This window comes from Sorex araneus, chromosome 1 (genome assembly GCF_027595985.1).
Source record: "Sorex araneus isolate mSorAra2 chromosome 1, mSorAra2.pri, whole genome shotgun sequence".
In the NCBI taxonomy this organism is placed as follows: Eukaryota; Metazoa; Chordata; class Mammalia; order Eulipotyphla; family Soricidae; genus Sorex; species Sorex araneus.
The window spans coordinates 170,567,881-170,594,819 of record NC_073302.1 but is presented as its reverse complement, the minus strand read 5'-3'; the positions used below and the strand labels follow the sequence as shown (position 1 = coordinate 170,594,819).

Genomic DNA, 26,939 nt, shown 5'->3' with positions numbered 1-26,939 from the left:
CCCTCCCATCACCCCCTACCCCCTGCCTGGCACAATGGCAGGTGCTTTTCCTCTCTCTCCTCTTCCCTCCCCATTGTGTAAATGTGTCTTAGTTTCTTTATCCATCTGTTTGTTCCTGGGCACTCAGGTTGTTTCCAAATTCTGGCTATAGCGAATAGTGCCGTAATGAACACAGGGGTGCAGATGGTATTTCTGCTGTGTGTTTTTGGTAACCCAGGGCATATTCACAGAAGTGGCATTGCTGGGTCAAATGGGAGCTCAATTTCTAGTTTTTTAAGAAATGACCGTATTGTTTTCCAAAAAGGCTGGACTAGTCGGCATTCCCACCAACAATGGAGAATTCCTTTCACCCAAATTCATGCCAACACTGATTGCTTTTGTTCTTTCGGATGTGTGCAAGTTTGGTGTGAGATGAAAGAAGAAATTCAAATGGCCAAAAGGCACATGAAAAAATGCTCTTCATCACAAATTATCAGGGAGATGCAGATCAAAATAAATAGAATTATTTAAAAAAGTTATTTTCTTTTTCTTCCTAATAATGGAGGCCTGTGCAATTCAGATAAAACCTCTTCCAGAATCCCTGCAGACATATGGAATAAAAAATGCAAAATGTCTTCTGAACACTTATGGAGGAACTGCTATGTCAATACTGAGATGATGAAAGTCCAGTCACTTAAAACTAGTTGACCTTGCTCTAAGGACATTTGCTAAACTTAGAGAAGATTTCAATATAAAATTTTGTGTATTTTTTGCAGCCCAAAAGATTATAAAAGTCATAATCTCGAACCTAACACCACTAAGCTGAGACCCCAAAGTACTTTACTCTCAGAAAAAGAGCGAATCAGAAGCAAAAACTACATGCATTTTTACCTGTACTTCACATAGATGATTAGGAACCCTCCCTGGAGCACTGGGTTAGGAGTCCTGAACTAGTAGGACACCTGGCACAAGCACTCTGAAAGCAAATGTTCTGGATCTTTACCACAAATTGTTTCTAAGGAACAAAAATGTTAAATGGAGATAAATCCGGAGCTGCCAAGCGAGAAACGGACCCTCTGCTCCTAAAGACTTTGATTCCAGAGGTCTTCTAACCCATTTTGGCACCCAAAGCAGCTTCTTACAGCAATGTACTGGGACTGTGAGCTGGGCTATGCAATTTCTGGCAGAATTTTCCCTGGACTTTATACAGAAGTCCAAAACATCTCTTAATTGTCAGCAATGTGAAATGGTTCCTTTTTAGCAGGTCTGACTTTGGGGGGAAACTCCAAACAATAACAGTGAGTTCTTTTTTGAAATATTGAAGGTAATCGAAGTAGCAGACATTTCTCTAGACTGTGAATTAAGCCATAGCCCCACGTCCAGCCGAGAAGAAGAAATATCCCTCTTTCCCGGTTGTTTCCCATTTTTGGGGAAAAACGTGGCGTGGCGTGCACCATATTATGAGGCGCGGGAAGGGGGATGAGAAAGAAAAAAAAAAGGAAAAGAAAAAAAAAGAGTTATGTACTTGGAGCAGTGGAACTACATCTCTTCATTCTAAGCAATGGAAAACTAATTATCAAAAGCTTACTTGGTAATAGGGCTGTCTTTCTTGGGGGAAACTCTAACAACAATAGTGAGTTTTGTGTTGAAATATGGAATGTAATCAAGGTAAAGAGAAAATGAAGTGAAATTCATCAGTTACACAGTTGGGGGTGGGAGGGCGGGGGTGGGAGGTAGACTTCGGTTTTTGGTGGTGGAATATGGGCACTGGTGAAGGGATGGGTGTTTGAATATAGTATAACTGAGACATAAACCTGAGAACTTTGTAACTTTCCACATGGTGATTCAATAAAATTAAAAAAATTTAAAAAAATGTTAAATGTAATTCATGGCAAATAAACAATTGCTCATAGAAATACAAAAAAAAACAAGAATAAAAAAGTAGAAATAGCCAATAAGGATTTGGCATCAAAAGTAATGACTGAATAGATGATTCAGTGTCAAAAGTTATGGGAACTGAAGATTTTGTCTATTGAACTGAGTTACTATGCATGGGAGGGGGTAGGTTGGGGTCCTTGCAATCCCAATGAGGAAAAATGGGGTCTCCGGTAATGGGGCTGGGGTTGCAATGATGTATGCACAGAAAGTGTGATTACAGTATTGTAAATCTTGAAACCTCAATAAAAATGGTTTTAAAGACTAGATGGGCAGAGGACCTGAATATTTTTATAAGAAGTTCAGATGTCCAGTGGGTAGAAATGAAACGAAGATGACAAAAAGGTATTACCTCACATCCCAAAGACAGGGACGAGTGTTGGAGAAGACGTGGAGAGGGGGAAGCCTTGTCTACTGTTAGTGAGAATGTAAGCTGGCAAGGCCAGTCTGTAGAATATAATAGCTCAGCCCCAGAGCATGAAGATTCCTCAGAGGATCATCCCCAAAAGACTAGTTACCTATTTCTGTATATTGACTTGAAGACAACATCACTAATTTGAAGAGCTGTTTGTTCTTCCCTATTCATGTTCAATGCAGCTTTATTTACAATACATAAGGATTTGAAACCAAAGTACTCAGAGATAATTCCATAAAGGAAATTTGGCATGTAGATAAAATACTATTCAGCTTATAAAAGATGAAATCCTGCCACTGTAATAATATGTATGGAAGGACCAAGAGGGCATTATGTTTATTGGGATAGGTAAATGGAGAAGAGCCAAGACTATGATTTCATTCATATATAGCCAATAAAGAAAAAATGACTGAATATATAAAAATGTACAAATTATAAGATAAATTGAATGGCTCAAAGAAATGTGGAATAGACATGATTAAGCCTGATTGTATGGCGAAGGGCAGAATTTTAGTAATGACTGTATATACATTCTATATATACAGGCTGATTTATAATGCTGCAACTGTTAAAATGTAATGCTACTTAAGCATATTGCTCCACACTATTTTATGGCATTTAATTTTCCCAACAAAATCTTACTTTTGGATAGAAACGTCCCATTTTTATTTTAAAAATTCTTTTATCTATAGTAGTTTAGGTAGTTACAACAGCATTAAAGTTAACGTTATCTATACCCTCACTGTGACTCACTAATAAATAAATTTAAAAAATAAATAAAAATGACTAAATAAAAAAAATAAAGTTAACGTTATCAATATAAAAAATTACTGCACCCAATACCAAAGTGACTACAACCGTCTGCCACTGTCCTTGGCCTGTGCATCTTTCACCCCCATATGTCCCCACCAGTTTGGAAGTTGGTTTTGTATTCTAAAGGCGTGGCATTTTTAGTACTGCCTGTTCTCTTGTTCTCTCTCTAGATTCCAGTTATGTGAGAACATCTAGTTGTTATTCTCCTGCTGACTTATTTCATGATACCCTTCAATTTCATCCACACTGCAATAATCTGCACGATTTTACCCTTAGTGCTATGCATTATTCTACTGTATATATGTACCACAGTTTCTTGATTGAGTCATCTGTTGTATGACATTTAGGTCACGTCCTATCTTAAATATTATGCTAAGTGAGCACTGCAGTAAACAGTGGTATGCATATACCCTTTCAAATTAATGTTCCTGTGTATTGGAATAGATTTTAAGAAGTGGAGTAGCAGGGCTGTATGGGAGTTTTTTTCTACCTTTTTGAGAAACCTCCATATTGTTTTCTATAGAGAATGAATTAGGTGATGTTTCCACTAACAGTAAGTAAGGGGGTTCCTTTCTCACTGCATCCATGCCAATATTGGTTGTTTCCAGGCTTTTTGACACACGTCTCACTGGTGTGAGACAGTATCTCACCTTGTTTTGATTTGCATTTCCCTAATATGATGATGAGCATTTCTTCATATGCCTAATAGCCAACAGTACAACACTAATGTATTTCATTAGGGGACTTAAATGTATTTATCTCCTCACCCATTTTCTGGAAGGAGCTATTGGATTTTCTGCTGGAGTTTTATAAGTGCTTCATAAACCTTGGAAATTAGCCTTTTATCTGCTGTGTGATGTGCAAATATTTTCTCCCATTCTTTTTACTTTACCTTGAGGTTTTTGTTTTTTGTTTTGCCAAGCAAGAACCTTTTGATTTGAAGCAATCCTATTTGTACCCAAAGCATTATACAAATTCAATATAATTACAATTAAAATTCTAAAGATGTTTTCAAGGACTTAAGATAAATTCTACTAAATTCTGTATGGAGGGCTCAGATAATTTTACAGTGTGCAAGGCACTTGCCTTGTATGCATACAACCCAGTTCAATCCCAACAGCCCATATGTATGGTCCCCTAATCACCAGAAGGAATAATCTTTGAGTTCAGAGCTAGGAGTAAGCACAGCTGGGTGTGACACAAAAACTAACAAAAAAGTTTTCCAAGTAGTCAAAAGACATTTAAAGTTAATTTACAACAAATGTCTTGGGTTTATTTGTTGTTTTGCTTCAGGGTCATATCCGATGATGCCCAGGGGGTACTCCTGGCTATGCACTCAGGAAATAATACTGGTGGTGCTCAGGGGACAATCTACAACAAATGTATTAGGTACAATAAGAACAAGGAAAGTCTCTTTAACAAACAGATAATTGGAAAACTGAACAGCCACATGTGAAAAAGTGAGACTGTGTCTCACACCATTCACAAAAGCTAACTCGAAGTGGGTTAAAGACCTAAGGACTAGACCAGAATCCATAAAATACATTGAGGAAAAACATAGGCAGAATTCTCAGGGAAGAGGATTTCAAAAGTATCTACAATGATTTAAATTCTCTATGCAAACACCCAACTTTACTTTAGAGAATACACTAAAGTCACTGGATGTTAAATTTTTAGTGCTAGGAAAATCTATTTACAAATAAGTAGTTCAGGAAGTAGCAAGACACCTAGATAGTATTTACAGCTACCAATTTTTTTTATTCTTATGACACAAAAAAGTTCACTTGCTTTTTCAAATCACAGGTTCTTTAAGAAGCAAAATGTTGGGGTCTGGAGAAAGTACAACAGTTATCATCCAGTGTGAGTACAATGGCTGGCACAAGGTGGTCCTCTGGAGCAATCTTGGGTGTGGCTCTGCAAGTCCCCTATGCCAGCATCCTCAGGGCCCTGAACTCAACAGCCGAGGGGTCGACTATAAGTCACTGGCGGACTCCTGAACTTCCAGAGCACTATTCAGCCTTCCTTCCCCACTTCCCAAACAAAAGTGAAATGTCAAGAAGCTACAAAAAGAGAAATGCCCCTGGATCCTGCCCAGACTGAACCTCATTGTCTGGGACAGCTTAGAGGGGGCAGGGTAGTGGGACTCACCCACCTCAACAGAGCCCCAACAGCCGAAAACCTCCGGAACTTAATCGCCACCATGCACACGGCCTGTCTCCACAGGTTGGGCGAGCCTCATCCATGAGTAAATCTGCTAAAAAACTCAGGTTTGTGGGTTTTGTGACCAAAATCTCCAGGCTCTAAGAAAGTCGGAGATGAGCAACCTCCCCATATATTCCTGTTCTTACAAGAGCCTGCCAAACACGCCCATGAACTGCTTCTGGTTCCACGTAAGTGCGTTAACAGCCATGATCCAGAGACTCACAAATAAATCTCGGAAGAGAGCAACAAGATGAAGAGATGCCCCCAGATCCCAAAGTCACCACCCAGTTGAAAACTTAACTCCAGCTGTATCAATCTATTTAAAATTTTAGAATTCCTAAAGTATCATCATACTCTATACCAGGAGTAGCACACCACATTGGATGGGGTTGTAAAGTAGAAGGCAACTGATCTCAATTAAAAATTTTCAAATATAAATGTGTGTGTGTATGTGTGTGTGTGTATATAAAAGCACACAAGGCTCAACCTGTAACAGCACGTTAATGAATCTCTTATATAAGGGCTTAATTAATGGCTGGGCTTAATGGCTCCAGGCTGAGATACAACAATCTTCATACGCTTTCTGCTAAGGAAACGTTTTCTGATCTTTTTTAGCAGATTATTCATAACACGTAATACAAAATAAATTGTTTAGTGCCTGATACTGAGACAGGCTTGGGTGGTGGTTGAGGACATTTGAAATATTGGTGGTGAGAAGATGTAATGGTGGTGGGATTGGTGTTGGAATATTGAATGTAATAAATTATTGTAAATAGCTTTATAAAAATAAAATAAAAAATTAAAAAATGTTAGATTTAAATAGATTTCTTAGCAGTAATGATCAAATAACTCCCTAGACACTATTCTGAGATGATGAAACCAGTCTTCCAAGATCTATTTACCTCAAAACTAAATAAATTAAGTAGAAGATATGATGCATCTAGGTATATCTTACCTTCTCCCCATTCATCTGAATAAAGAAAGAGAAATATGCATAAATTCTAAGAGACATTTTTCATAGTCCATCTTGTTCATCTGGATATCAACCATACTTACATCATTAGACTTGCTTTTTTCCTTGTGAGAATATATAGTCCACTCCAAAAGCATATTTAGTGGTTTGGTCAAAAGTCCAGAGGTCTCACTCCCTGACCAAAAAATTTCAAGAAGAATTGCCTTTCCTGTTATTTTCAGACTCTGAGAATCTGACCAGTCGCACAACCTAATGACAAGATGAACAAAATATTTATCATTTTTTTGCCATTTGATTACTATAGCTATTAGGTAGTCTTGTTCTTTTCCAAAAACAATATAAGCTAACAAGCTCTGAATGAACAAAGGTCGTAATTTATAATATCTATAAAATATGATTATAATTAAGAATAAATATTTTAAAAAAGGGTTCAGTTCAAATAAACATAAAGTTCACATAGTACTAAGTACAAGCTTTAGAGCATTAAAAAAAATACTGTAGACATTATGTATTCAGTATAGCTTTTAACTCAAAAGTAAAGCTTTTAAGTTATACATTACTAAGCATAAAAAATTGTAGAAATCCTGGGCCATAGCAAAAATACAGCATGCAGGGCTTTTGCCTTGCAAGAGGTTATATGGGTTCAATCACTGGTCTCACAAACTTGCTAGGAGTGACCCCTGAGCACACAGCCAGGTGTGGCCAACCCACCCCACACGTACCAAAAAAAATTCAGAAATCCTGAAAAGTAATATACTCTAAATGATAGATGATAAAATCTAAAATTGAATGGAGAAATTAGAGTGTATAAACTTTCATGGCAACTGAATACAGAGGATGTATGTTATTAAAACAAATCTCTATCAAGCTAGAGAACAAGGGAAGGTTTTTAGAAATATGTATAAAATTATTATAAAACTGATAAATAAAACAACATATCAAAATGTCATTTTTTTTATTATTGAAACTTACCTTTGACTCAGATGTCTCACTTCACTTTCAACTAAATTAAAGAAAAATTTGAGTAGTGTCAGGTGGAGCACCTTAGACTCAATGGTACTTTCTGAAAGCTGGTGACAAAAGCTCTCATTGAAAAGGCAAGATCTGAAAAACATAAAGTCAACAATCTAAAACACAAGCAATTCATTAAGTAATTTGTAAACAAAGCATGTCTTTTTTGCTCTTTTCCTTTTTGGTTTTGGTGCCACACCTGGCAATGGTCAGGGATTACTCCTGGCTCTGCATTCAGAAACTACTCCTGGCAGTGCTCAAGGGACCATATGGGATGCAGGGAATGAAACCCGGGTTGCTAGGCAAGCACCCTACCCACTGTACTATCATTGCAGTCCTCAAAGTACGTCTTTTGTTAGGGCAAAGTTAAAAGCTTAATGGACTCTATGCTTGGACAAAATAGACTCATTTAACAAAATTTGATAACAATATATTACGTTTCTATAGTACATCATGTCAAAAACCACACAGCACATAATTCTGAATGCTACAGCTTTAATTTCTCAATTTTCAAATGGACTATAATATTTAACAACTACCTGGTATTATCCCTTTACTCTCAATTTCATCAGATAAAGAACAAAAAAATTAGGAATATAATAAACCTTTTGAGTCAAACAACCAGCTTACTCTAATTTATATTTGTATTGCTCTTACTCAATTATTTTCTTTTACATTACTTAAATAACTAAAATTCATTTAGGGGTATTTTTTTTTTTGGGGGGGGTCACACCTGGCGATGCACAGGGGTTACTCCTGGCTTTGCACTCAGGAATTACCCCTGGCCGTGCTCAGGGGACCATATGGGATGCTGGGATTTGAACCCGGGTCGGCCACGTGCAAGGCAAACGCCCTACCCGCTGTGCTATTGCTCCAGCCCCCTTTCTTCCTATTTTTTATAGAACTTTTTGCAATGATGAATATGTCCTAATGAACACTTGAAATGGGACCAATGTGACTAAGAACCTGGATTTTTAATTTATTTGATCTTAACCATATATGTGTGTTTCTAGGCTGGAGAGATAGTACAATAGGTAAAGTACTTGCTTTACATGTAGACAACTGTGGTCTGAGCCCCAGCACCAAGTATGATCCCCTAAGTACTATCAGGAGTAATTCCTAAGCATAGAGGCAGGAGTAAGCTCTGAGCAAAAACCAAAAAAAGTAAAAAAATAACTAAGTATCCTTAAATGTGGCTAGCGTTACTGGATTGAACAACACAGTAAAATTTTAAAAGGAGAATGTATGGTTACTGAGAGATAGGGACGAAGATTTAAGAGAATCTAGGCAGCAAAGCTAATTATAATCTCTCAACTTTATTATTAATTTTATGAACAAAGTAATTCTTGTAATTCCATCTCTACCTTTTTCATTTCTACTTTCTTTCAGAATACCACAGTCTCAGGTTAAGAGCGTTCATAATAGGGGCTGGAGTGATAGCACAGCGGGTAGGGCCGACCCGGGTTCGATTCCCAGCATCCCATATGGTCCCCTGAGCACGGCCAGGGGTAATTCCTGAGTACAGAGCCAGGAGTAACCCATGTGCATCACCATGTGTGACCCAAAAAGCAAAACAAACAAACAAACAAAAAGAACCTATGGGCGGAGATATTTAAGACTGGCCACAGATATGATAATACTAATGTCAATAGAGGCTAAAATATGCAGGGTGTTTCTTACGTGTTTTGCTGAGAAGTTTAAAATTTTACAGGGAAAGTGTGCATTATTAACTGACATTGTTTATCTGGGAAATAAAGGATCACTTAGAAAAAACCAAACTAGAGTACTTTAGAAAATAAAGGGGAGACAGTATATTTGAGATCAATAACGATATTATAATAATTTACCTAAAAGACTGAAGGGCATATAAATAAAGACTATGACAGTAAATGAATTATATTTGAAAATTAGAAAGGATATTAGCCAAACTAACTTACTCTTACTCATACAAGAACCTATGGGTTAGGATTCCTGTATCAGATCCTTATCTGTCAACTTCAATTATGTGGAAAAAGTTATCTTTGACCAAAGAGGCAAAGAGGTTATGACTCCGGTCATGCTTGTGGCAATGTGGTCAGACCATTCACATCTGGTTCCCTGAGCATCACTGCATCTTAGGGGCCTAGAGCTGAACTGCTGGCCTGGTTGGCTGCAAATCGCAAAGAGGAGAGCAAGCCCTGAGCACAGTGAGGTGTAGTGAAAAAGACTAAGTCAGACATTTTTTTAAAAAAGAAAGAAAAAATATGTTATCGTTTAATTTATGAAATGTACCACACTGTCTGTATGTATGGAATAAACAATAAACATTTGTTAAAAGAATGTGGACTAGAGCGATAGCACAGTGGGCATTTGCCTTGCACACAGCCGACCCGGGTTCGATTTCTCTCTCCCTCTCGGAAAGCCCGGCAAGCTACTGAGAATATCCCGTCCACATGGCAGAGCCTGGCAAGCTACTGTGGCGTATTCAATATGTCAAAAACAGTAACAAGTCTCACAATGGAGATGTTACTGGTTCCCACTTGAGCAAATCAATGAACAAAGGGATGACAGTGCTACAGTACTTAAGATAAAATGTGTACTTAAACAATAAACATTTACTGAAAGAACATTTTTACAAGGCTCAGGACTTAAGCTAAACCACTGATTGTTCCAAATGCATAACACAACTGAGATGGTACACAAATCTGTATGATCAGAGTTGACCAATGGTTTAGATTTTTTTCTGATTTAGTCAGGCTGTCCTTTTCCTTCACTACTATTATAGACCTTCTAAAAATGAACACTTGAATAAAAGAGACATCTACAAGGAGCAAATACTAGGAAAAAAAAGGGGGGGTTGGGGATAATTATTTATGCTATGGTGAAAGAAAAAAGGAAGGATTTCTGCAGAGTAAAATTTGAAAACAGAGGGCTGGAGCGATAGCACAGCGGGCAGGGTGTTTACCTTGCACGAGGCCAACCTGGGTTCGATTCCCAGCAACCCATATGGTCCCCCAAGCACCGCCAGAAGTAATTCTGAGTGCAGAGCCAGGAGTAACCCCTGAGCATCACTGGGTGTGACCCAAAAAGGAAAAATAAAAAAGTGAAATATTTTTGTTTGATTTTGGGCCACACCCGGCTGTGCTCAGGGTTTACTCCTGGCTCTGTGCTCAGTGGTCATTTGTGGAGGGATCAGGGGACGACGATATGGGGGATCAGGGATCAAACCTGTCTTGGACACATGCAAGACAAGTGTCTTATCTGCAGCATTATCTCTCCAGCCCCATAAGCATACAATTTTTAAAAAAATTCTATGTGCAAAATCTGTGTGTATGTGCGTGTGTGTATATAAACAGAACTGCTAGATGAAATCGAACATCCTCAGACATGAAATTTCTTACCTGATCAGCACTTCAAATAAAGACCACGCTCCTTTCATACAAGTTGGACACTGAAACAATTCTAAGTAGTATCGTGACATGGCTGGGGACTTCCAAGGAGGATGCAAGTGAAGAAGAGCTGACAATATGTGAAAGTATCGACCAGAAAATGTATCTATGTTATCCTGTTATTTAAAAAGAAACAAATAACAAAAAACTATAGCAAAATTGAGCTAATTCAGTCTAAAATTCTAATAAATCTGACCTAAATTTCTTAGTAAATACATGAGTTTTTAGATACGTGCACAAAAGACAGATGGAATATCATGTCTAGCTAATAGTTCAATCTCAGGAGAGGCAACTTCTAAATATGTGTACATGTAATAGATAATGCTAGTTATTGTGACTTACGTGAAATGTCCATTTTACTTTTTATGATTCAAATCAGACTGAATTTCAAAATGTATCCTGATATAAAGAAACTTCTCATTCATTATTCTTAATCAACTCTAACACTGACAAAAATATATCTATTTTATAATAGATAGAACATATTATATTCAAATTGGCACCTTTATTAAAAATATTAATATTTGGAGCCAAAGAGATATCACAGTAGGTAGGGCACTTGCTTTGCACGTGATCAACCAGGATTCAACCCCCGGCAGCCCATGTGGTCCCAAGTAGCAGCAGGAGTGATCACTGAGTGCAGAGTAAGGACTCAGTCCTGAGCACTGCCTGGTATGGCCCCGAAACAAAAACAGAACAAATAAATAGTATTAAACTACCTTTATAAAAAGCTATTTGCTACTGATTTTTCACTTTAAGTATATTAACCATCTATGTTTATCATGAACAAAAATGATTCATAATGTATTAAATAACAACATGATATTCAGTTTACTGCAATCTGTCTTAATTTTAGTACAAAAACAAATTATAATACAATTTCAAATCATATACTGAAGAGAATACAAACTTGGAAATTCTAGATTGTTTTACTTTAGGAATAAAGTAAAAGGAATCAATGGGTACTGCCATTTCTGAATAGATGAGGGGAAAAATACCATAAACAGAAAAAAAAATGCACCCACAAAAAGGTATTAATAATGTCCAGGTAAATACATCCTTTAAAAGACTGCTCTTAACCGCTGTTGGCGTGGATATGGGGAAAAAGGGACCCTCCCTCACTGCTGGTGGGAATGCCGACATGTTCAGCCCTTTTGGAAAGCAATATGGATGATCCTCAAAAAGTTAGAAATTGAGCTTCCATTTGACCCAGCAATACCACTCCTGGGAATATACCGTGGAGAGGCAAAAAGGTACAGTAGAAATGACATCTGCATTTCTATGTTCATTGCAGCACTGTTTACAATAGCCACAATCTGGAAAAAACCATAGTGCCCAAAAACAGATGACTAGTTAAAGAAACCCTGATATATCTACGCAATGGTATACTATGTAGCTGTCAGAAAACTTGAAGTCATGAAATTTGCATATAAGTGGATCAACACGGAGAGTGTCATGTTGAGTGAAACGAGTGAGAAAGAAAGAGACAGACATAGAAAGACTGCACTCATATGTGGAATATAAAGTAGCTGAGAGGTACAAACTTGCAATGATGCAATTTCTGGCAGACATTTCTCTGGACTTAGTTACTAAAATACTAAAATACCGTGCGGCTGCTAATGCGGCCTCTTGACCTCATATCTCTTCATTCTCAGCAATGGAAAACAAATTATCAAATGCTTCCTTTTCAGCAGGTCTGACTTTAGGGGGGAGAAACTCCAAATAGTAATAGTGTTTTTTTTTGTTGAAATATTGAATGTAATCAAAGTAAAATGAAAGTAAAGTGAAATTTATCAGTTACATAGGCAGGGTGGGGGGCTGGGGAGGTGGGGGGTGGGGGGAGATATACTGTGATTCTTGGTAGTGGAATATGTGCACTGGTGAAGGGATGGGTGTTCGAGCATTGTATAACTGGGACTTAAACCTGAAAGCTTTGTAACTTTCCACATGGCAATTCAATAAAAGAATAAATAAAAAAAAATAAATGAAAGACTGCTCTTACCTGTAGAATGTTCTCTAGAAGAGCACGAAGAAGGCATACAGGGGGAATATAATGTGCTTGCAAAGAGGAAAGTTCCTCAATTGCTTCCTTAAAAAACTGTCCTTCTATGAGGCTTTCAATTAAATTTAACACACCTCTGGGAAACTCAGCATTTTTAACCTTAAAAACATAAAAGGATTTTGACTCAAAGAAAAGCAAAATTTGCGACCAAAGTTTGAAATACAAAGAACCTAGGTTTCTTTATTTATAAACACAATTCTTACCCTCATTACTTCACACAGTAGCTATGCAATTAAAAAATAACATTAGATGACTATTTTATAACTCAAAACTACTGCAAAATAAATTCCTGCATTTATTATTTTGTTGCTTTAAATAGCATGATGAAATACTACCTCTAAAAGTACAATATAACACCCCAACTGAGTTATTTTGGCAAGTGTTAAAAAAGTAAACTTTAAAGGCATTTGCTAAGTGTGACTGATCCTAAGCTCTTGGTTAGAGATTATACAATCGATCTTTAGGTACAAAATTACTTTTTGTTATGTTTAAAGCAGTTCACAGGTATTAAAATCTACCCGGCTGACCCGTGTTCGATTCCTCCGCCCCTCTCAGAGAGCCTGGTAAGCTACCGAGAGTATCGCGCCCGCATGGCAGAGCCTGGAAAGCTACCTGTGGTGTATTGGATATGCCAAAAACAGTAACAATAAGTCTCAGAATGAGAGATGTTACTGGTACTCGCTCGAGCAAATTGATGAGCAATGGGATGACATTGACAGTGATCTCAAAAAGTGAGAAATCCTATAGTATTATAAAATTTTTAGGATGCACATTACTGAATTCTTAGGTGTCTTCAAAAACATGTTCCCTTCAGTCAAAATAATTTCAACAATTTAAATCTTTGAACTAGCCAAGAATCAAAAATAATCTGAAAGACTACATGAAATAAACAATTTGTTTTTGTTTGGGGCCACGCCAGCTGTGCTCAGGGCTTACTCTCGGCTCTGCACTCAGGGAATCAGCCCTAGTGAGTTCAGGGGACCACAAGGGGTGCTAGACTGAACCTGCGTTGACCATAGGCAAGGCAAGCATCCTACCCACCGTATTATCGCTCTGACCCAAAATAAAACAATTCTGAATATGGGTCGGAACGATAGTCTAGCAGGTAGACCTTTTGTCTTGCACATGGCAGACCCAGGCGCACCTAATATGGCTCTCCAAAGTTCTGCCAGGAGCGATCCTGGTAATCCGAGCCACATTGCCGCTTTGGAGGTTCTTTCAGGGACAGGGGAATGAGACCCATCACTGTTACTGGTTTTGGCGTATGAATATACTATGAGGAGTTTTCCAGGCTCTCCCATGTGGGCAGGAAACTCTCGGTAGCTTGCCAGGTTCTCCCAGAGGGCCTTGAAGCCCTGAGCACAACCTAGAATAGCCCCAAAACAAAAACAATGTTTCAGAAGGAATAAAAATAATATATTGTAATATTGTATAAAAATTTTGACCTGGAAATAGTCATTCTGAAGGCTGCTCTGATACAGAGAATAGCAACACCAAACTCTTTGCTGATGATCACATGGTACTGTAGATTCTCATAAGTTTTCATTACTGCATAGAATTTTTATTTGTGGAGTACTGAGTTTTCTTTTAAGTTTCTAATTCGAGAAATTACATTTCAGTTTGATGGGAAGCTTTTTTTATGCAGCCAATATATTCCTTTATATCAAAATTACTGAAAATAACCAAACAGAACCGTTTTTTTTTTTTTTTTTTTTTTTGCTTTTATTACCACTTGACTCCAATCACACGCCTTACCTCCACACTGTAGACTGGCTGTTTATCTATTCGAATGCAGTTGTACCTGATAGCCTATAAAACAGCAACAACAGAATTAAAATATTTTTAAGTCAAAAAGCACTATTCTACTTACAGAGCATAACGCCTTGCCCCAAACTTACAAAGAGTTTGAAGAACACATTAAGAGGGCCAGGGAGATAAGGCCAGCAGGTGGAGGCTCTAGGCTTAATTTCCGGCACTGCACAGTCCTGTGAGCAGCACAGTGAGGCCCTGGTGGCCGCTGAGACTGCTGGGCCCACATATCCCTGGATTTAGTAGTGCCCAGATATCCCTGGGTTTAGGAGTGGTGCCTAGGCACCAAGAACTGCTTGGGAAATTTGAAAGAAGAAAAAGTCATTAGGGGCCACGCTGAACCCCTGTCATCTCCTGGTTACATAAAGACTGCAGGGAGTGACCCGAGTAGGGAGCTGAAAACACTCCCATGAACCACCAGGTATGATCCCAGTTGCAAACCCCTATTAATATAACTCCCAAACAGCTATAACTAACTGCATGTTCATGTTCGCTCAAAGCAGTGGCTTTGAGGTGCTGGAACTCATGAGGAACCATTCTCCATTATTTTCCTTCTAAATCTGAATGACTTTCAAAAAATCATGTAAGACTAGAGCTCTACTGCTCAACCCTCCTTACTATTTTAATAATTACAAACATCAGAGAGAACATGTTATATAAGAACTATACAAGAAAAAATGTTGTGCTTTCTATCTCCAGTATCACACAACAATCTTCCTGTGTTTTTTGAAGATATCTATAAATTTTCTGCCAAGAATTACACTGGGGAAAATTGTAACAAACATGAGAAAATATCCTGATCATACTTAAAGTGCTAAAGACAATGATTTTTAAAAACTCATTGTAAAGATTAAACTAAAGATTAAACTACAGTATGATAAACAATTGGCAGTGGAAAAAATATGTAAACACAATAAAGGTATAATATATGCCCAAACTTGCAACTAACTGAAGAAATGCAAATTAAAATTAAAATAATGATACTGCTCCAGCTTCCCCTCAGGTGAAAAGGTAAGAAAAGGCTGCAAGGTGACTACCTCATAATTTTTCTTGAAAATCATCAGAGAGCCACATTTTAATGCAACCAATTATTCTGCTATACAGAGACAGATCAGAGCCACCAAAAACAGGGGGCATGAAAACTGATTTCCCTCAGAATGAGAGCCTAGTAGAAGGAAGCCTTCCTTAACACACTGACACTGGTACAAACCACCATACCATGCTCACACTTGGATGTTGCATGTATAGCATATACCATCAATGACTCATTTTTAGTTGTCACAACTGTACTAACAGAAATGGTTACTGTCGTCACAATTTCATATTACACTTTAGTTTAATACCACTTAATAAAGTGGAGCACTATTAAATATGAAGCTGTCCTCTCACGATCTGTATTGCAAACCATCATGCCCATAAGTAGAGAGAAAGAGGGAAATTGTCTGCAATAGAGGCAGGGGGAGGATGAGCTGTGGGGGGGAGGGGAGGAACACTGGGGATGTTGGTGGTGGAAAATGTACAATGGTGGAGGGATGGGTGTTCGATCATTGGATGACCGAAATGCAAACATGAAAGTTTTGTAACTGTAGCTCATAGTGATTCAATTAAAAAGAAAAAAGAAGAAGCTGTCAGGGGCCGGAGTGATAGCATGGAGGATAGGGCATTTGCCTTGCACATGGATGACCCAGCCTCACATATGGTTCCCTGATCACTGCCAGGAGTAACTCCTGAACACTGCCAGGTATGACCCAAAAACCGAAAAAAAAAAAAAAAAGCCAAAAAAAAAGAGAGAGAAAAGAAAAGTTTTTAAATAAAAATGAAGCTGGGAGAGAGTCACTGTCACTGTCATCCTGTTGCTCACGGATTTACTCGAGTGGGCACCAGTAATGCTAGAGAGTAAGAATACAAAATGCAAAGCTAGTGACTTAAAGAGAGAGTAAGGGAATTTAAACTAGGAGCGGGAGATATAGCTCAGCGACAGTGCTCATGTCCTGAACGTGTGGCCCTAAGTTCGGCTGCCAGCACCACAAAAACAAACAAAAATTCCAGCAGTTAAATGCAATCTAGTATGAGAAAACCGACCACTGGAAATTAGACACCAAGGGAATTTGTACCCAATGGCATCTCCGTGAACCTTATCAGATGCTTATGCAAACGGGAGAAAAAACAGGAGACTGGAAACCAGCCTCTCTTCCTCAGGATGGGAGCACAGGTGGGAGAAGTTGCTACTGCAAGAAAAGCAGAGACCCTGTTTCCCTAAGGACTGAAGAGAAAAACTCACACCCCTCTAGGGTAGTAAGGAAATGGAGGAGGAAGAAAGAAGAAGAAGGGAGGAAAGAGGAAAGAGGAAGGAGGGAGGGAGGATGAGGATGAGAAGGAAGAAGAAGAGGAGGAAGAAGAGGAAGAAAGGAAGAGGAGGAAGAAGAAGAAGGAAGAAAGAAGGAGGAGGAGGAAGAGGAAGAAGAAGGAAGAGAGGAAGAAAGAAGGAAGAAGGAGGAGGAGGAAGAGGAAGAAGATGGAGGAAGAAGAGGAAGAGGAGAAGGAGGAGGAAGAGATAACCTTTATCCCTGAGAAAGGACAGGAAAAAAAAACATGGTCTCAGATTCTTAGCAACCCCTACCACTGATGGCAAGGTAAGGACTGAAAGAACCACAACCCCCAAATTCAGGGTCCTTTTTAAAACCTGTTTAGATTGAGGCTGAAAAGAAATAGGTATCTTCCAGTACCTACCCTCCAATATCATCTTTTTTTTTTTTTTTTTTTTTTTTTGCTTTTTGAGTCACACCCGGCAATGTAAAGGGGTTACTCCTGACTCACGCACTCAGGAATTACTCCTGGCGGTGCTGGGGAGACCATATGGGATGCCGGGGATTGAACCCAGGTCGGCCACGTGCAAGGCAAATGCCCTACCTGCTGTGCTATCGCTCTGGCCGCTCTCCAGTATCATCTTACCAAGTATCCAGCAATAAATTCTAACAGCCAGTAAACATATAACTTAACTGTGTCATTACTGAGATATAAACAGCAGGGAAATTAGCATTCTTACTAAGTGTCCAAATACTTTATTAGTAACAAAATACAAATAAGAATGGGCTGGAGAGATTTTATAGCAGATAAGGTGCTTTCTGCATGTGGCTGATAAGAGATTTGATCCCTGGCACTATATATGATCCCCTGATCACAAAGCGTGGATGAAGTCCTGAACACAGCCACGTGTAATTTCAAAACAAATGTTAATGAGAAAAAATATTTGAAGACAGACATAATAAAGGGTATCAAAGACTACTAGAATTATATTTTTGTTAACACTAGAGAACGACAGGAAACTACACATTTTAATAATGCTAAGATCTACCTGAGCTCTATATATATGCTTCCGTAAGGCATTTTTTATTTCAACAATATCCACATCCATCCGAACGTCCTTGGTTTTTGATACTTTGGCATGACCAGCAAAAACAGAGCTCTTCATTTCTTTCTGCATATGTATAAAAATATTTTAGATAACATATTACAGACACTGTCAACAAATTATAAACATCCCAATAGACAATATACTAAAATGCATTTATCTTCAGTGCTAACCACAGCAAAAGTCCCCACAAAATAAAGGTTCTGCAATAACAATGAAATTTGTAACAGAACAAAATTTCTTACCTGATATTGATATAAGAACTTTCTGTCTCTCTCTTTTTTGGGGTGGGGTGGGGGGGGAGGGGGCAGGTTTTTAGGTCACACCCAGCTTGTCAAATAAACTAGGAGCAGGAGACATAGCTCAGTGACAGTGCTCTTGTTCTGCACGTGTGGCCCTAAGTGTGGCTACCAGCACCACAAAAACAAAAATTCCAGCTGTCAAATGCAAACTAGTATGAGAAAACTGACTACTGGAAATCAGACACCAAGGGAATTTGTACCAAATGGCTTCAGGGGTTACTCTAGAGGTGCTCAAGAGACCACATGTGGTGCCCGGGATGGAACCCAGTTTTCCTGCATGCAAAATGAGTTCTAGTCCTTCGAGTTATCTCTCTAGTCTGACATATATGTAATTTCTTAGGCACTTTATATATATAAAAAATGTTCTGAGACCATACCTGGTGGTGCTCAGGGCTACTCCTGGCACTGCTCTGCGCTTGGAGATTGTTTCTGGTGAGCTCTGGGTACCATATGAAGTGCCAGGGAGAGACCCCATGTTGGTCTCATGCAAGGCAAGTGACTGACCCATTGTACTGGGGCTATGGCCCCAGGTACTTTATATTTTAATCTTTCAAATGTTTCTGGGAATCTTTATAGAAGTCTACAGACTATGATAGAGCTTAGGGTGTATGTCTTGCATGTAGTGGTTCAATTTCCATATTATATGATCCCCTGAGTATCAACTGGTGTAGCCCTGGATGCCCTCAAGCACATCTGGGTGGGTGGTCTGGGTAATCCCTGCACTGCAGTGTCCAAGCTACATTACATCCTATGCCCTTGGATCGAACTACTGAAATGCCAGAAAGAATCAGAAACAACCACAAGGTTTACAGGGATGGTTTCCAGGACACTCAAATACTGCATGGGAGGATTCTTCTCAAAAAAGGGGAAAGATCCCATTTTGAAAACTAGCTATCTCATGTTAAATAAACTGGATCATGAAAGAAATAGATCAGAAGTCAGACTTCCCCAACCTTATATACGTATGTACTCATACAATAATTTTTATTTCAAAAATTGTAGCTTTTTTTCATGTAGTTTTTCTTCATAATAAGTCACAAAAATATATTTAACATCCCCATTAACTCAAATCTCATTGTGAATGCATATAAAATACCTTCATTTTGATATGAAATCGTAACTAAATTATACCAAATCAACCAAAGATTTTTTTTTCATGAGAACACCAGACTACATATATTTAACATAGCAAGTCAACTAAAAAACCCTATTTTATGTCTAGATCATTTTATTAAGGAAGAGTCAGAAAATATGAAGAGAAATTAAGCTCACAAACTTTTACCTGCTCTTTATATATGTGCTTTCTTAAGGTACTTTTAATTTTGTGATGTTCCATGTCCTTTCTGTAGCTTCTTTCTTTTTCTTTTTTATATTTTTTCCTCAGAGTATAACTTCTTTGAATATCTTCATCTTTTTTCTTAATTTCCTTCTACATATATTTAGACAATGATTAAAAAAAATCTCATTAAGAAACTGACTTATAACTCAAGTATGACACATTTAAAAAAAAATAAAAATCATGCCTTTTTTTTTGTTTGTCTTTGCTTTTTGGGTCACATCCGGCATTGCACAGTGGTTACTCCTGGTTCATGGACTCAGGAATTACTCCTGGCAGTGCTCTGGGGACCAAATAGGATGCTGGGAATCAAACCCGGGTTGGCGGCGTGCAAGGCAAATGCCCTACCTGCTTTGCTGTGCTATCTCTCCAGCCCCCATGCCTATTTTAAAGAGTAGGTATCTATTAGTAAAAAAGACATTTTGCAAGACAATTGGGCATTAAGTGGCAGCACTAAACATCTGAGTCACTATGGCTCATCAATTCCTAAGCTAGAGAGACTATTGGATAAGAATACGAAGGCTCACTGGAGAATATGTTGGCACCATTTACAGTAACTTATTAGTGTCAAAAGAACCAAATGCAAAATAAAAAGAAACATAAATTCTAAATAAAAGATACAATAGTGAAATAATAAAACATAAATATTATCAAGAAAATCATTGAATGATTCTAGTACCGTGAGCTACAAAAATAACTGGCAAAATAAAGCAACATATTGTTAGGAAGCATATATAGCTGGCAAAATTGTAATAAAAAATGAAAAAAATTCACGCTAATTCAAAGATGGGTTTTTATAGCTAAAAACGGAAGTATTTTGAATATAATCTATTGCAGAATTTTTTACTAAAATGCGTATGCTTTATTTCTTAATTGGGTACAAAGCACTCAATCTTAGAATGTTCTAAGAGCTATATACAAATACTAATTTATTTTTATTTATTATTATAGTTATAAATGACTCACTTAGTTTAAAAAGAAAATATTGGCAGCTCCCACCCACACCCATCATCTTGTCAAGCAGAGAAACAGTCCAGCACCACATCTCCAAAAGAACATGACACCACCAGATCTTCTCTGGTAGAATGGTCCAGTCTGAGAATTTTGGGGCTTTGGGGCTTTAGGGGGTGGGGAAGGAAGGGCTGGTAGGGCAGATTCGCAGATTTCCCTTTCTGCCTAAAGGCCTGTAGCTAAACCAAATAGATTCCAACACAGAAAAGCACCACAAATGAACCTTACCAAATTGCCAAGCCACCAAATTATTCCAGATCTGTAGTCCTGAGCCACATAGTAGGCTGAGTGAAACCTCCAAATTTCACAGTACTGTCAGCCCAGTAGTGTCACAGCAAATCTGATGGGAAAGCTGCACAGAAGCCCACACCCACCAAGCTCAACGGGCCTAAACACCAAAGCAGAAGGCTCAACCAGCACAAACCAGCTCAGCAGATTCTCAGACAACGCCTTTTATAACATCACCCTGAGACATAAAAATTATTCACAAGTTGACCCTTATTTACCTAAGTTTTGAAAATTTCATTTGTCTTTCTGTTATAACAAACCATATGATGCAAATCTGTGCCTGCAAGGCCTGAGTGGTGGGTGAAATCTGGGTACATTGGTGGAGGGAAGGTCACACTGGTGGTGGGAATGGTGAGGGGACACTGAATGCCTGAAACAACTGTATTAAGAACTTGGTAAATCATGGTGTTATAATAAAAAACTAAAAATAAATAAAGTTTTTTAAAAAGGAGATGTTTTACCTTAATTCCATATGTGTGTCTTCCTAAGGCATTTCTCATTTTTATAAATTTCAAATCTTTGCTGGACTCTCTAAGCTTGTCTTTTTTGTGATGGTCAATCAAAACAGAACTGACGTTACATTCTTCAACATGATGGTGCAATTCTTTCTGCATGTTTAAAAAAATACTGTCAACTAGCAATAACCTCAATGTAACCAGTAGAATTCAAAAAGAAAAAACCCACTTTAGGTTTTACAAAACATTTCAAAGGCATTAAATATAATTAAGAAGCTTTGTGAATGTGAATCTTATCTATACTAAAATAAAGCAAAAATGGAATTTTTGGCTTACCAAATATGTTAACATACAATTTTGGTATTTTAAGTCTCTTCATTTGAGATATGATTAAACAGAACAACTTCTTTATATTAATTTTTTCAAATTTTAAAAAACTAAGTTGTAGATCAAATAAAATCTTAGAAATCTTTTTTGTAGGATATAATATTAACTAGAAAAAGGCATACTACACAAAATATGTTGCTCATTCATCATACAAATCTCCTTTTAAAAAATGGGAGACCCGAGTGATCGAATAATGAATTGGCATACACGCTCTGCATGGAAGTGGTCAGGGTTCAATTACAAGTACCACATGGTGCCCGAGCACTGCCAGGAGGGACACCCAGCGCCAGGAGTAGCTCCAGCATTGCTGGCTGCAGCCCATCCCCGAAAAAAGGGGGAAAAATATGTCTACCTAGATAGTGTATCTCCTCTTAAATTACAAAAGGCATTCAAAATGTATGCAGATATATTTTAATAATTTTCATATTTGATAAAAGCAGGATTTTCCCATAGTAAAACTAAAGCTAATAGAGCTATTAATTTTTTTTATATTCCTTTCTGTAAGCAGATTCCTTATTTTAGTGTAAAATTACTGTTTTTGGCTGGAGAAAGAGTGCAGGCTATCTCTGAAGCATACAGGAAGCCTGGGCTTGATACTTAGCACCACGTGTATTTTTCCTTTACACATTTAATCAAAATGGAACGTATTTATTTAAAAAAAAAAACCCTTGTTTCTATGTGGAATAAAATATTTGAATAAAACTGTAAGTTAGAATATACATATTGTTTAAAGGTAAGAATACATTGTAAGATACACATTACAATTAACACATTCAGATAAATTTTAGTATTTAGAGATGTTGAGAACACAACATGTATTGGTGGTGTATTTTCTGACATGCATCTATACATTTTATTTCATGTAGCTCAAAAAATGAACAGAGAAAATTTCTATTATTTCTAAATCACAGACTATAAAACATCAATACCAACTCTGTGATCCTAAAATTCAGATTATTCCCATCACATAGACTCTCAAACAATTATCTAAGAAATCCAGAAACATAAATTATTCAGTTTTTAAGTTTTACCTGAATTCTACATCTGGTCTCCCTTAAGGCACCTTTCATTTCAACAAATCTTGCATCTTTCCTGAAACTTCTGTGTTTTTCTTGATTGCTAAGCTTATTCCAAAAAGATCTAGAATGGGAATCTTCATCCTTCGGAATCTCTTTCTGTATATGGATAAAAACAGATTAGGCAATCAATGAAATATAACCCATTTATGATATTTAACTAGCTATAATTAAGAACTACCTTGACAGTCAGGTTATAAGTAAAATGCACTCTTAAATCAAAGTTTATTGAACATAAGTAAATTCTCTAAGGGAAAGAATGAATGATTTTCCCCTCAAAGAATTTACTAGATTTAAGTATCTTCACCAACTTTAGTCTAAAATGTTTCATTTTTCTTACCAGGAAATCAAACTAAATTTAAAAAATGATCTACCAATCATAATTTTGGAGCTGGAGTGGCAGTAAAGCAGTATTTACCTTACATGTCACTGACCTCAGTTCAATCTCTAGCAGCCCTGAACCCTGCCACGAATAATCCTGAACAAAGAGCCCTGTGTATAGCTAGGTGTGGCCCAAATACAAAAATAGCAACAGACAATGCCCCCACCCAAAGCCTATAGAGGCATCCCTAGATGAGCTGTTAAAAAGTTATTAAATAAAAGAGGTGTAGCATACAAGACCAGTGGTAGTTAGTGTGCTAATCTTATACACCATCCACAAGAATCCAGAGGTGGTGGTAACTGTCAGAACACTATGACATACTGTATCTGCTAGAATTTTGTTTATAGTGTTATTTGTCTAAAAATGCCTAAAATTGGGGGCTGGAGCAATAGCACAGCGGTAGGGCATTTGCCTTGCACGCGGCCGACCTGGGTTCTAATCCCAGCAACCCATATGGTCCCCTGAGCACCGCCAGGGGTAATTCCTGAGTGAAGAGCCAGGAGTAACCCCTGTGCATCATCGCTGGGTGTGACCCAAAAAACAAACAAACAAACAAACAAATAAATAAATAAATAAAAATGCCCAAAATTGTTTTGTGGTAATATCACTAAGGTACTAAAAACAAGAGCAAGGCACAAATAATTTAATGAAGCTTCTTTAAGATCAGGAAGTATTCTCCAACATAAAAAAAACTGTGGCACTGGTGAAGGGATGGGTTCCCGAACTTTGTATGGGGGAAGCATAAGCACAGATGTGTATAAATCCGTAACTGTACCCTCATGGTGATTCATTAATTAAAAATAAATAAATTTATTATTAAAAAAAAAAAACTGTGGCAGCTGATGCTGGTTCAATCCCCATATCCTCCCCTGAGTACCACCAGAAGTAATTTCTGAGTACAGAGCCAAGACTAACTTCTGAGCATCATTGGATGTGCCTAAAAGCCCAAACCAGAAGAAATAAAAAAACTGAGACTGCGTCAGGGCGGAAGTCATAGGCATTTGCCTTGTGTATAGCTGACCCAGCTTCTATCCTCAGTACCCATTTAGGTCCCCTGAGTTCTGCCAGGAGTGAGCCTTGAGCACAGAGCCAGGAATAAGCCCTGGGTGTGATGTTCCCCCTCCTTCACCAAAGAATTGAGATCAACTACCTTAAAATTAAACATTTTCATTACTTTAAATTATTACACCATTAAAAATTGAAACATCTATATCTTTCTATTGATATTTTCAACCATTACTTACCTCTAAAAGAAAATCTCCTAAATACTGAATTGGAAAAAATGGAGCCTTAAAGTTATCTCTTTCTTGTTCAGCTTTGATTCTTGCATTACTGCCAATCACATGAGTTATTCCACTAGGTGAACCTTTTGGTAAAATAACATTTGCTTTTCCAGCCTCCAAAACTCTAAATAAAAATATGAACAATAATAAAAATATTAAAATTTAGTTACTAAACTTATACAAATCAATTATTTGCTAGAAATTTCAGCAAGGACGTAATTGTTTTAGGCTATCTGAGTGACTTTAATCATAAGCAATGCAGTGACTTCTAAAATTTTAAGTTGGCAAGAGCAGATGTTTAAGAAATTATGCTCACCTTTCTATGTTATGTTTCTTTTATTTCTTTGATTTCTCAAAAATATGAAACGTATTACCCAAGGAAAAGTGATCTCAGTAAGCAAAGAGAGCAATAAAAAAAACTAAAGTCATTATTCAAAAAACAACATAGCTCTAAGGAAATCATTCTGGACTTTGTTCCCAACCTTTCTCGTAAAAATATTTATCTTACATCTACATTAAGAAATACATTTTAGTGAAAAGTATTACAAGGGTTAAGGTACTTATTTGCCTTGCACATGGTCAACCCTGGTCCAAATCCCTAGCACCAAATATGTTTCTGAGAGAACCAACCAGGAGTGATCACTGGGTAGAGCCAGGAATAAGCCCCTAAATTAGGGGCTAACTGCTGGGTTTGGCTCCAAACCTTCCCACACCTTCTAAAAAATAATACATCTAACATTTAGATTCACAGAAGATACATAGGAACACATATCCCAAAAGTTTTATGAAAGGTTTCCTGCTCAGAATTTAGAATATGTCATAAAGACACTTACCACCTAATGAAAAAGTCAAATAATCATAAAATCAAAACTTTTCACAAGCCCATCCGAGAACTATCAACCAAGTAAAAACTCAACCCCAAAATTTAATTATCTGAAGAATGATAATGATTGAGAATTCAAACGATTTCACTTTTGCCAGGGCAGAAAAGTGGTTATAATACAGATTAGATTTCTAAAAGGGATAAAGGAGTGCTAAACTGGACATTTTATAACAGTCTCTGATACAAAAAAGTGCACCATCACTTTATGTCCATAAATTAAGAAAAAAAAAAAACCCTTGAATTTTTTGACCAGAGTCAAAAATAAATAAAAAGATGGGGATGGAGTGATAGTACTACAGGCGCTTGCCACGCATGTGATCGACCCGGGTTCAATCCCAAGAATCCCACATGGTCCCCAAAGCACCACCAGGATTAACTTCTGAGTGCAGAGCCAGGAGTAACCCCTGAGCATTGCTGGGTTTGGCCCCAAAACAAAAACAAACAAATAAAAAAATAAATCAAAACTAATTTTTCAATATTTTGAAAAAGACGACATATCTAGTATATAATAAGGCCCTTACACATGGCAAACCTTAGTTTGATGCTCACTATCAAATACGGTGCCCTGAGCCATAGCAGGAGTGATTCTTGAGATCAGAACTCCGGATTCCGTCTCTCACTTGAGTTAAATGTTATACTCCAAACATAGCTTTTTCGGTTCCTCTTTGGGATATTCAAATAGCGTTCTCATGTTCTCATCCTGTTTTCGTAGGGCCCAGATCTCAGAGGCGTATGTTAGTGCAGGAAGAATGGTGGAGTCGAAAAGATGTGCCCGGAGCTGGAGGTTCTTCGTCCTCTTAACAACTTCTTCGATGCTCTTTTTTTTTAAAGACAATTTAACATTTTTTATTTTATTTTATTGTTTTTTGGGTCACACCCGGCAATGCAGGGGTTACTCCTGGCTCTGTGCTCAGGAATTACTCCTGGCAGTGCTTGGGGGACTATATGGGATACTGGGAATCAAACTCGGGTTGGCTGCGTGCAAGGCAAATGCCCTACCTGCTGTGCTATTGCTCCAGCCCCTCTTTGATGCTCTTGAAGGTGTTCCCCACTGCTCTCTTCCTCCTGGGAAGTTCTGGTGCCAAGTTGTTCCTCATGTTGAGTTCTCAACCCAGGTATACATAGCTGCTGCATTCGGAGATGTTCGTTCGGTTGAGAGCAAATCGAACATCAGGAACTAGTTCGTTTTTCATGAACATTGTCTTGGTGAGATTCAGGGGCAATCAGACCTTTCCACACTCGTGGTCAGTCGGCCAGCATTAATGCTGTGTGGCTAATGTTTGGTGTTATTAGAACGATGTCATCAGCGAAGCAGAGGTGGTGTAGCTGCCGACCGTGCCACCATATGAAACAAAATTTTATATAGCACTGTAGCACTGTCTTCCCGTTGTTCATCGATTTGCTCGAGCGGGCACCAGTAATGTCTCCATTTTGAGACTTAATGTTACTGTTTTTGGCATATCGAATACACCACCGGGTAGCTTGTCAGGAGGCTCT

The 26,939-nt window shown here is 37.9% G+C and overlaps 1 protein-coding gene across 1 annotated transcript in view; it reads right to left on the bottom strand.

Moving 5' to 3' along the window:
- Positions 1-26,939, bottom strand: part of SLF1 (SMC5-SMC6 complex localization factor 1) — a 68,024-nt gene that overhangs the window by 23,844 nt on the left and 17,241 nt on the right. The window contains exons 5-14 of the mRNA XM_055133973.1: positions 24,521-24,683; positions 22,850-22,993; positions 21,438-21,584; positions 19,624-19,770; positions 17,983-18,105; positions 14,574-14,627; positions 12,759-12,917; positions 10,709-10,872; positions 7,290-7,421; positions 6,401-6,566 (exon numbers count right to left, since the gene is read on the bottom strand). Of these exons, the coding sequence (XP_054989948.1) occupies positions 6,401-6,566; positions 7,290-7,421; positions 10,709-10,872; positions 12,759-12,917; positions 14,574-14,627; positions 17,983-18,105; positions 19,624-19,770; positions 21,438-21,584; positions 22,850-22,993; positions 24,521-24,683 (1,399 nt within the window). The remainder of the gene's footprint in view (positions 1-6,400; positions 6,567-7,289; positions 7,422-10,708; positions 10,873-12,758; positions 12,918-14,573; positions 14,628-17,982; positions 18,106-19,623; positions 19,771-21,437; positions 21,585-22,849; positions 22,994-24,520; positions 24,684-26,939) is intronic.